General features: G+C 42.8%; 1 protein-coding gene across 1 annotated transcript in view; it reads left to right on the top strand.

Annotated features, from left to right (window-relative positions):
* Positions 1-219: 219 nt before the first annotated feature.
* Positions 220-11,112, top strand: part of CBL (Cbl proto-oncogene) — a 38,035-nt gene continuing 27,142 nt past the window's right edge. The window contains exons 1-2 of the mRNA XM_081961109.1: positions 220-580; positions 5,511-5,758. Coding sequence (XP_081817235.1) covers positions 434-580; positions 5,511-5,758 — 395 coding nt within the window. The 5' untranslated portion in view covers positions 220-433. The remainder of the gene's footprint in view (positions 581-5,510; positions 5,759-11,112) is intronic.

The raw sequence follows: 11,112 nt of genomic DNA, 5'->3' as shown, positions 1-11,112 counted from the left end.
TTGGACCAATCGGAGCAGATTTTCCCGCCGGAGTGGGTGGGGCGGCGTTCTGGGCGGCCAATAGCAGCGAGCCGCCCCTCGAGGAGGCTCGCGCAGCGCCCGCTTCCCTTCTTCTCCTTCCCAGCCATCGCCCTCCCCTCCTCCTCTCTGTCCGGCCAGCCAATCAGGTGGCTCCGCCCGGAGAGGCTCGCGCCGGCACGCATGCGCCGCAGCCCTTCCTGCCCTCCCTCCCCACTTCCCTTTTCTTCGTCAGTCGGGCGCGTCCCCGGCGCTCGTGGAGCCGCTTCCTTCATCCCGGCCCGACGCTGCCCGAGCCGGGGCTCTCCGCGGCCCTCGGGACGGGGAAGGAGGACCGCCTTAAGCCGCCCGAACTCCCTCGGCCTCCTCAAGGGGCCCGGCGGGGGTGTCGCTGCGGCCCCCTCTCCCCCCTCTCATGGCAGCCCCTCTGAAGAAGGGCCCCGGGGGCCTCATCGGCCTCATGAAGGACGCCTTCCAGCCCCACCACCACCACCTCGGCCCCCACCAGCCCTGCACCGTGGACAAGAAGATGGTTGAGAAGTGCTGGAAGCTGATGGACAAGGTGAGGGAGGGGGAAAGGGGAGGAGGGGAGGGGGGAAGAGGGGAGAGGAATGAGGGGAGGGGGAAGAAGGAAAGGGAGAAGTGGGCGGGCTCCCCCCTTCCCCCCCACTAGGCGTGGCCCAAGGGGGCGAGGGCAGTGTCTGGGTGGGGGTCTTCTGAGGGGGCGAGGAGGGGGGCAGGCACCTGAAGGATTGCCCATCATCGCCCCCTTCTCGACCCCCACCCACCTAAGGGGTGCCGTAGGGAAATTCTTGCAAGGGAAGCCACGTTGGGGGGGGGGGGGTTGGAGACTCCTGTAAGTTAGATAAGATAGATAATTTTTATTGTCATTTTTTCTGTACTGGGAGCACACAAGCCCACACTAGAAATGAAATTCTGCTACCTGCTCTCATATATATATCTGCAATATATCTACCCAAGCATATACATAACACATATGTACATATGCTATGCACATACATATGTCTGCAACACACACACACACACATTAGGTAAAACATTGCCAAATAATATAGCAATCAATTGCAAAAGGCAGCTTGACTGGGAACTGCTTCCATCATGCAATGGTACCTTTTGGCACTGTAAAACATCTACCTGTGCCTACGCTGGGTGCTTGAGAAGGACTCGTAGGTGAATAGAAAGGGCCAAATCCAGTCTGAACATCAGGCTGACTGTCCTAATAAGCAAAAGAATGGAAATGTATTACCAATAGCAATTGGTGCCTTAGGTGATACCCCCAAACATCTGGAGCGCCATTTGAACACCATTGGCATTGATGCAATCCCCATCGGTCAATTGCAAAAGGCAGATTGACTTGGAACAGCTGACAACGTCCTGCAACGACCTCTTAATGCCATCAAGCAACAGCATCTACCTGTCTCAGGTCCTTGGGAGAGACTCAATAAGTAGTCCATAATTCCAAATCCAGTCTAAACATCTGGCTGACTGTGCGACCTAGCATCATCGTAATAACATACTTATTGGAAGGGAAATGAGGTTCCATCTGTGCATGCAAGGGCCAGGTCTGCAGACTGGGCTGGTCAGAAATGGAGTTGTGAGAGGCTCTCTTGAGACCCCAAGATTCCTGAGCTATCGATATTTTCCAGGAGAAAATATAGCATAGGAAAAAAAGCAAGATAGGATTGCTGGATGGCTGGGATGTCATAGTGTTTCAGTGTGAAGCTAAGCTCAAGTCTTCCTGGGAGTGAGAATGATACAAGGCTGTCAGTCTGGATTGGTTATTTTGCAACTGCTGCCTATCGCAAACAAGTTCCTGTCCTGAGGAGCTGATCTTAATTTAGAAGGCGAGGGAAGGAAGTGAGGAAGAGCAAAAGGAACATGAAATCAATGCAGGCAAAAAAAGGCAGTTACATTCTGCTTTATTCTTTGAGTGAATGTGAATATCCCGAGGAGAAGGCTGGCTTATCTGGAAAGAAGGAAATAGTTGTAGGTCGGGTTTGGGGATATTGGGGAACTGGAAATTTGGCTTCAGATCAAACTTTAGATGTCACGAAAGGTTTGATAAGAATCTGCATGAAAGGGCTTGGACTAATGATGTGGCCTGGAAATTAATTTCTTTCTCAATTTTACAAATAGGCTGATTTGATGCCAAGTATTGAAATTGTAAATTATTGGGATAAATTTTTTCCCCTATTTTATGTTAATTGTTTGGTCCTGATATGTGCAACTATTAGGCTTATAATAGTCTAATGCATCATCAGGTCTTGGACTGTAATAGATTTTTGGTTCATTCATAAACCTAATATATTGTTTCTTGCGCAGCCACGAGTGAAATGATGTCCTGGGTGCCATGATGTCATTAATAAACTTGTAATTCATATAATGATATTATCATGCCCGTATTAAGTCCCTACACTGTGAATGCAGCTCAACTAAATCATCATCTTCACTCCTAGCTTTATTTTGATTGACGTAAGACTCTCTTAATTTTATCCCAAAGATCGTGATAGAAACCTTGATGAGATCAGATAACACTTGACTATAATTATTGCTATGACGTTAATACTTGGAGAAGAGCCTCTTGTTGTTGAAGTTACTTGTTCTTGGGAGCTGTCTGTTAAAGCCAAGGAAGGAGAATAAATATAGTATGTACCAGCATGTCTCGACCTTGGCGACTTTAAGATCTGTGGACTTCAAATCCCAGAATTCCCCAGCCAGGACAGCTCTGGGAGTTGAAGTCCACAGACCTTAAAGTCGCCAAGGTCGAGAAATGTTGGTATTTGCTAATGATTTAGCCACCTAAAGTCACTTCTTCGGCAATGGGTGGCCATATAAATATGATTGATAAATAATATGTAATATCCATTTTCTAATCAAAATTCAAGCATCTGTATTAAATCTTAAACTAAAGATGCTAGTTAACGTAGTGCAAATAAGAGAAAATATGGGTAGTGAATAATGCATTAAATCAGTACAGCACTATAAATCATTCATAGAGTTCGAATATAAATTCTAATACCCAAATTTTGGATGTGGCACAACTCCATATATTAATGTTGTTCAGTAATGGTTTTCAATTGAAAATTAAATTTGGGAAATGAATTATTTACTTTAGCAATCAAGACTGGAGTGATGTATCAACAATAAAACATCTTACTATATAGCTATTCTGATATTTGAAATAAATTAGTTATTCTTTAAAATCGTACTGCTGCATCTCTATATCTACACAGTATTTATACTCTGCTTCCATTTAATTATACAGTTTTTGGGTAAGAATTCATGAGTTTAGGATTGCTAAGGTTCTGTGACAAAAATGAACTTTAATATAACTATTAAAGTTATAACTACTGATACTGAATAGCTGTTCTTAAATTTCTTTAAGAGAAAAATGGATTTTATGTTCTATACTTTGAAGGTACTTGCACTAAACGATAACTAATGGTAATGAAAGTTAATATGCCCTTAATTTTCTGACTTGTTAACTTGTCACATGAGATGGTTATTTTTGGTGTTGGTTTCCTAGAAGTCATGAGAATTCATGTATGATGTATATAATAATTAGATTTATGGTGTCTATGCAATTTTCCAGTTCCCATTATTTCTGACGCAGGAACATGATTTTTTGGTGCTTTTGATTTCCTGGATAATGCTGTTGTGAGTGAATCATCTCCACTTTGAGCTATTCAGAATATAAAATTGTTTTACAAAGATAACATGCATTTTTGTTCTATATTTTAGCACATGTTTTCATGGTTTTAAAGGCTTTTTAATGAAAGCATGATCAAACTCGAGCTGAAGTATAATCCACAGTTGTTTTAATTGCATTGTGCCCTTTCTTTGTTAGCCTGTTTAAGAAATTTATATAATGGTATCTTCGAGCATTTTGTCCTTTACATTTTGAACTCTAGATCTTTAAACCATATACAAGTTGTTATTCTGGAATCTTTAACAAATCCAGAGTCACATTGGATTGCATGGAGATGTGCAGTGGCTTGGAGTTACTATTTAGTCAAAAGTGCATATTTTTAAAAGAAAAATTCACACCCGAGGAAGGAGGTGAATGATAAATCATATTGAGAAATGATATTCAGAGAACTGAGCATTACAAAAGCTGGCCAAGTCCATAGTTAGGAATCTTGTTAAAATCCATTCATGTGACAATTGATGGTTTCTCACAATGTAGCAGTCCCAAGGGAGTTTACTTTTCTTGAATGTTGATTTATTATTTGAGAAACTTGCAGGCAGAATTATTCTTTTAGTTAGGGATGGAGGCTGGGGAATTCTGGGAGTTGAAGTCTACACATCTAAAACCTATCAAGGTTGAGAAACACTGCTCTACCTAGCTCCCAAGGAAGGATTTGTAGAATTAGAACACAATAATGTGATATTTTGGTTGCACAATATCCTTGCTTGTATTAAAGGAGCTGACTGGTCAGCTAAAGCTACAGCTGATAAAAAATAACCGATTAGCTGTTTCCACAGCCCATTTCCTTTTTTTGATAGTTTAGATGCCAAGTCCTATCTGTGCTTTAAGATTATTCTCATTAGCCTTCTAATATTTGCAATTTAGCAGTGGTCTATATACAGTAGCTCCTTCTCCCACTATCCCAGATTTAGTACATTGCGTCCAATAGTAAAACATGGTCTCTTGCAGTAAAATTAAAGGCTGTTGTTTCTTCAGGTCTTTTTTGTTGTTGTTAACTTACCGAGCATCGAAAAGTTTCAAGTGTTACATATCGAAGAACCGTTCACTCTTAAGAGGAGCTTTGCAAAATATTCCAGTGATCACACACCCTTTACTCGCCTGCAGTTCCTTGGTCTGTCTTCCTCTCCTGTTCCAAGCGTAGAGTTACAATAATGCCAAGTTTAGGTTAGCAGATCCTTGGGCAAAGGTACCAGTAACCCATTCTTCCTTCTCAAACGATTATGGGTCATGAACCCTTACAGAGAGCTGAGTAAATAGATGGTGATGGTCACCTACCAAGGTGCTCCACTGAAAATTGGGTTAGAAATCTAACTTTGCTAAGACACACATAAAGTCAAGAAGCTAGTACATTTCTCTCTTAAGTGAAACCTTTTTCTTGCGTCACTGTTTTGGTACTTTGTGCGCACTGTTTCGAAAAAGCGGATGATGGAATAGGAATAACTTCGTCAACTTCTAAATGGCCTCTTAATGAATGTCTTTGTGGGAGAAGTTTCTGTGGCAGAAGGTAGGCTGCACCACAGACGTCTCTTGCCTCGAGTTTTGAGATTAGTATGCGGTGTGGCCTGAACTGAACTGTTTGTAGGTTTAAATTTTGTGAATCAAGAGTTTGTAGCTTGTAGGTTCAACCTCTCGCTCGCCACGTTTTTGAGAATAAATGAAAGCATGCTGCTATTGTGAGAATGCATTCTTAAATTTTGAAACAGCGCTGACCCTACGGGAGGCATTTTTACATTTGATTGTGTTTGCTCTTTACACTTCTTAGGTTGTGCGTTTATGTCAGAACCCCAAGTTGGCACTAAAGAACAGTCCTCCCTACATTCTAGACCTCCTACCCGACACCTACCAGCACCTGCGAACCATCCTGTCCTGCTACGAGGGGAAGATGGAGACTCTGGGAGAGAACGAGTACTTCCGGGTGTTTATGGAAAACCTGATGAAGAAGACAAAACAAACCATCAGCCTCTTTAAGGAAGGAAAAGAAAGAATGTATGAAGAGAATTCCCAGCCTAGGTAATGCTGGCTTGTGCCGGAATTTATCCGTAGTATTCCAGAGCACGCCTGGATCTGGGGAAGTCCCCGTGCTTCTTTCCAAATTCCTTGTCTCGGTATGCTTTTGTTTCATGTAAACTTTTGGTTTTCCCCTTTTTTATGTTTCTCTGGCAACTTAACAGTTTGAGTTGGAGGTGCTGCTGTGCTTGTCCATTTTCACTGAAATCTCCATGTCCCTGCTTTAGTTTAAAACCACTCACATTTTGAAGATGCTGGGATTTGCACGATAGTTCATGCGCAAAAATGAGTTTGGTTGATAAACTAGCTAATGCCCGGCAAAATTAGTAAAGAAATGCTGATACGGCGTCTCTCTGAGCTTGGTGGTTTCCTTGCAGACGTCTCATTAGCCAAACTAGGTAACATCATCAGTGCCAATGATGTTTGGGTAATGACACGTCTGCAGGAAAACCACCAAGCTCGGAGTACACCTCATTTGAACCCTGAGCTACAAATATTCTCCATTATTGAAATGCTGATGTGCCCAAGAAGCGCTAGTGAAAATAGGACTGTCCAAATGAAGTATTCACCAATACAGTCGACTCACGTTAAGCAAGTACAGACAACAAATGTCTCTGGAGATTCTCAGCCATCCAGGCCATGGTTGTCTCAAAGGTGCTTTTTCAAACGGCAAGTGGAATTCCTTCGTTCGGCTTGAAGGCACTTCACTTCTCATCCAAGTAGATCAGGGGTGTCCAAACTTGGGAACTTTAAGACTTGTGGACTTCAACTCCCAGAATTCCCCAGCCAGCATAGCATAGCTGGCTGGGGAATTCTGGGAGTTGAAGTCCACAAGTCTTAAAGTTCCCAAGTTTGGACACCCCTGAAGTAGATCCTTCAGTTCCATTCAGCTCCATCATTCAGTCAGAACTGAAGAAGCTGCTTGGACCAGAAGCGGAAACGTCTTCAGGCAAAACAAAGGAATTCCAGTTGCCTTTTGAAAAAGCAACTTTGGGTGCGGACACTGAAGTGAGGCCAGAAGAGAATGTATGTTTTAACCCGAAGCAAAAACTTGCCTTATTATCTTCTCTAGGTAACTTGGAGATGCATTTAATACCCAGAAGCTTCCCATCTATTTATTCTATTCTTTTATCGGCCACTTTTCTCTGTAGGCTCCCCAGGGAGAGCTCTGCTAAAGAAATGCAGGGTTTGGGGGTGTTTTTTTTTATTTTTAAACTTTGCAGGAGGAACAGGCAATTTCCAGCCTGCTTTGAAGAGTTGGCAGGTGGCTGTTTCCATCCTGCGGGGATTACATTTTTAAATTAGGGATTAAGCTTCCGGATGGCAATAGGACTTTTGAGATGGATTAAGTGTGGATGGATGCCGGAAGACACATGGGAAAAGATGGCAGGCTGTGCTGCGTCCGTAAAAACCATCTCTTAATGTGGATGTAGCATCCCAACTGCCCCCCCCCTCCCCCACCCCCCTAGTAACCAACAGAGCTCTGAGATAATGTCAAATAACACTTTACAAACCGAGCATCTTTGAAACACCGTTTGGGGCAATGCTCTAAATAAGCAACCCTGGAGCTTCATTGTTGCCACAGCGCAAGCAATATTTTCCACTTCTGGGCGGCCTACCTTTAGAGTTAAGAAAGCATTCGGGCCTTGTGGTTAGAGCCATAAATAGAGCTGGTTTCTCTCCACTGTTCTTTCAGCTTAGTTTCACTTTAGGACAGAAGCACTTTCTGCTACTTGATGTGCAAAAGCACATGCTAGGAAATTGCTGGGGAGAAGGTGGGCTAGTTTATGCTGGGAACTTGGTGTCTTCAAGACCTTGGGAGCTGCCAAATGCCATTTTCATGTATTTATTATTATTTTTTTAAAGCAATCATTTTAAAGCTACAGTTAAGTCTTTGTTGTGGTATGTAAGTCACTCGCTATCTCTGGCTAGGATGCCAGGAATTCAACAAAGCCTTGGCTACCTCAAAGGGCATCCGTGAACAGTACGGAGTAAGTAGTTTTGGTTAAGGGAGAGGAGGCCCTTTGGTCATTACTATGAGTCATTGATTGTGTACATTTATGTTCCTAAGACTCCAGCCTTCCCTATTGCTTCCTTGAGCCAAGGGTGAGGAGCAAGAGACTGGAGAAAATATCTTGTTGGTACATTGCAAATGGTAAACCTAGATCAGGCTTTATTTTTAACAGCCAGCCATATCCTCAAGAGAGTTCTGCAAGGGATTTGCCGGAATCCTAATCCCCTAGAGCAGTGATGGCAAAACTTTTTGGCACTGAGTGCCCAAACCGGAACATGCGTGCATGTATGCGTCAGCTAGCTAGTCTTTGTGCGTGATGGAGCACCGGAGATCCGAAGACAAGCTGGTTGACGTGTGCATGCTGTTTTTTGGGCTATTTTTTGGCTGTTTTCCGGCCGTTTTCCAGGTCTTTTTTTGGACTGTTTTTGGCCTGAAAAACAGCCTGAGAATGGCTGAAAAACAGCCTGAAAATAACCCAAAACCTGGCCTGTTTTGGGGGCTGTTTCCAGGCCATTTTCTGGCACTGGCTGCCATAGGTTCACATGCCTAGAGGGACAAATCCATGCAGGAAAAAAGTTGCAGATACACCCAGTGTGTTTAAAATATGTAGGAAGGGAGCTGATCTTATTCAATCTTATTCGGTCTTTTTTTTTTTTTAAAGTGGTTTTAAAATATGCACAGCTCTTGTGTTCAATGTACTTGAAGCATTAGACATCCCCCTCCTCCCATTCAGAAGGAAGTCCGCTACTAATCATTTTGCTGTTTAATGTGCGGGCGCTGGATCAGCAAAACACAATAAGGCATTGTTGAGGCAGCCTATCCGCGTCTGCGGTTAAAACCATCGCCTGCCCCTTCCTTCGCATGAGCCATGCCTTCCAGAACGCAGCCAACTGGTACAACCACCTCCTGCATTTCAATTAGCGCTTCTTAGGGAAAGTTCAAAAGGAGAGGGGAAAAAGATGTCGTTTTGCTTCCAAAATTGCCAGAAAGGAACGTGAACTGTTTGCTGTCTAAGAAAATGAAGAAAATGTTACTCCAGTACAATGGTCTGTGGTACTCTGGTGAGAAATGGGCAAAACACCTCCTGTTGCCCATTTTAAAGTGGCTTGCAACGGGTCTATAAACACGGTTACCAAGGAAAAGATGCGAGAGCCTTTGCTGACGATTTATCCGCCTTCCCCAAACTTCCCGATGAATGGAACTTCAGTGGCCATGAGTTCAAGCTATCCATGGCGACTGGTGGTATGTCTGGAGCTGGGATCTCCAACCTTAGCCACTTTAAGACTTGTGGAACCCTGTGAGTTGAAGTCCACAAGTCTTAAAGCTGCCAAGGTTGGAGACCCCTGCTTTAGGATTAATTGGGTCTGTTGTTGTTGTTGTTGCCTGAAACTCAGGAATAATGGCAATGAGATGATCTTGAGGAGGAGATCTCGATCTTTGGACTTAGTTCTGATCCCTGGGACTTTGTTTTATGACTTTGCTGAATAACATTGGAAACGATATATCTGCTTTCCATAGCCTTGGATGCTGTTGGTTCCACCAGCCTTCAGAAGTTACGGGTGCTCCATCTCTGGAGGATTTTAAGTTTGGACATCCACTTGTCCGAAATAGAATAGAAATAGAATAACAGAGTTGGAAGGGACCTTGGAGGTCATCTAATCCAACCCCCAGCCCAAGCAAGAGTCCCTACACCATTCCTGACAAATAACAGTCCAGTCTCTTTATCAAAGGGGTGACAAATACATAAGGAATTCTGTGAGTTGAAGTCTTAAAGTGGGCAAGGTTGGAGACCCCTGGTCTGGAGAACATAAAATTTGGAGGTCAGGATATAGCCCTGTTAGGTACCAGGGTAGAATGGGGCATTAGAAACAAATATATTGTTGGGTTGATTTTTTTTTTTTAAAGCTAAGGGACATTCCATGGTTAAGCGTTTATCTTTATGCTGCTTCATGTACCTGCTCTGAATTTTATGCCAGTACATTGGGGAATTAGTTCACGAAATCAAGAGTTCTTTATATAGGCACTTGATGGTGACATAGAATGCTCCTATACTGGAAGATTTTAAGATGTTAGATAACCATTTGCCTGAAGTGGTGTAGGGTTCTCTGCCTAAGCAGGGGGTTGGACTAGAAGACCTCCAAGGTCCTTTCCAGCTCTGTTATTATATATTATAAGAATAATAGTTACTTGTATCTGTAGGAAACGTATACCCTCTGTTTAGTTTTCTGTACTTCTCTAGAAAGTAACATATTTTATGCTGCTAATTGGAGCAAAGTAGAACTTCAAATTGTGTGTTGAAAAGCTGAATTGAGAGTATAGTTGTCCCTTTATATTTTTTTTACAAAATTGATTACTATGGGAAGCAGACTCTGAAGCTGCAGGAAGTATACATGTCAACATATGATTCTTAAATAGGACTACTCAGCATTCCTGAGCGGTGAATTCACAATAGCTGTAGTTTCCGTGCACAATACGCTCTTACTGGGAGGTCAGGCACCAATTTAACCACCTTGGTGGAATCTGTTAGTTGGATCAGAGATGAAAAGCACATGGCTCACAGTTCTTAAGAAATGCACTGTCTATATATTTGATCTTTCATTGTGAAAGCAAACCTGAAGGACGTAGAGCAAAGTTCCAAAGTTAAAGCTTCAGTAAATGTTTATGGTAAAATTACAAGCTCCAACTAGCTACTTTCCACCCACTCGTCATATTTATGGCTACTTCGTTCCACTTCTCAAACCGATCCACGGATCAGGGTTTGGGGACCTCTGAATTAAACAACCTTCTAATTTGGGACGCAATCAGAAAAATCAGCAGTTTGGCGGTTCGAATCCCTAGTGCCGCGTAATGGAGTGAGCTGCCGTTACTTGTCCCAGCTTTTGCGAACCTAGCAGTTCGAAAGCAGGTAAAAAATGCAAGTAGAAAAATAAGAACCACCTTTGGTGGGAAGGTAATAGCGTTCTGCGCGTCTTCGGTGTTGAGTCATGCCGGCCACATGACTATAGAGACGTCTTCGGACAGCACTGGCTTTTCGGCTTTGAAACGGAGATGAGCACCGCCCCCTAGAGTCAGGAACGATTAGCACATATGTGCGAGGGGAATCTTTACCTTACCTAATTTGTCAAGAAAAGCTCACTAAATGAATTCAGGCAAATGCTTTTTCCCAAGAGATCCAGTTTTTAAAAAAATTATTTTTATTGAATGTTTTAATCTTTAAAACCAATAAAAAAGACATAACAAGAAAGAAAAACAAAGCACAGAACATACATAACAATATACAGTAATTTTGCAGCTTTCTGTATCGGCTTTCCTGCTTAGCTTTTATAATTCTCCCTTCTATATT

This window comes from Natrix helvetica, assembly GCF_964273705.1.
Source record: "Natrix helvetica genome assembly, chromosome: 8".
In the NCBI taxonomy this organism is placed as follows: domain Eukaryota; kingdom Metazoa; phylum Chordata; class Lepidosauria; order Squamata; family Natricidae; genus Natrix; species Natrix helvetica.
The sequence above is the reverse complement of the archived record's forward strand: the minus strand, read 5'-3'. Positions and strand labels throughout refer to the sequence as shown.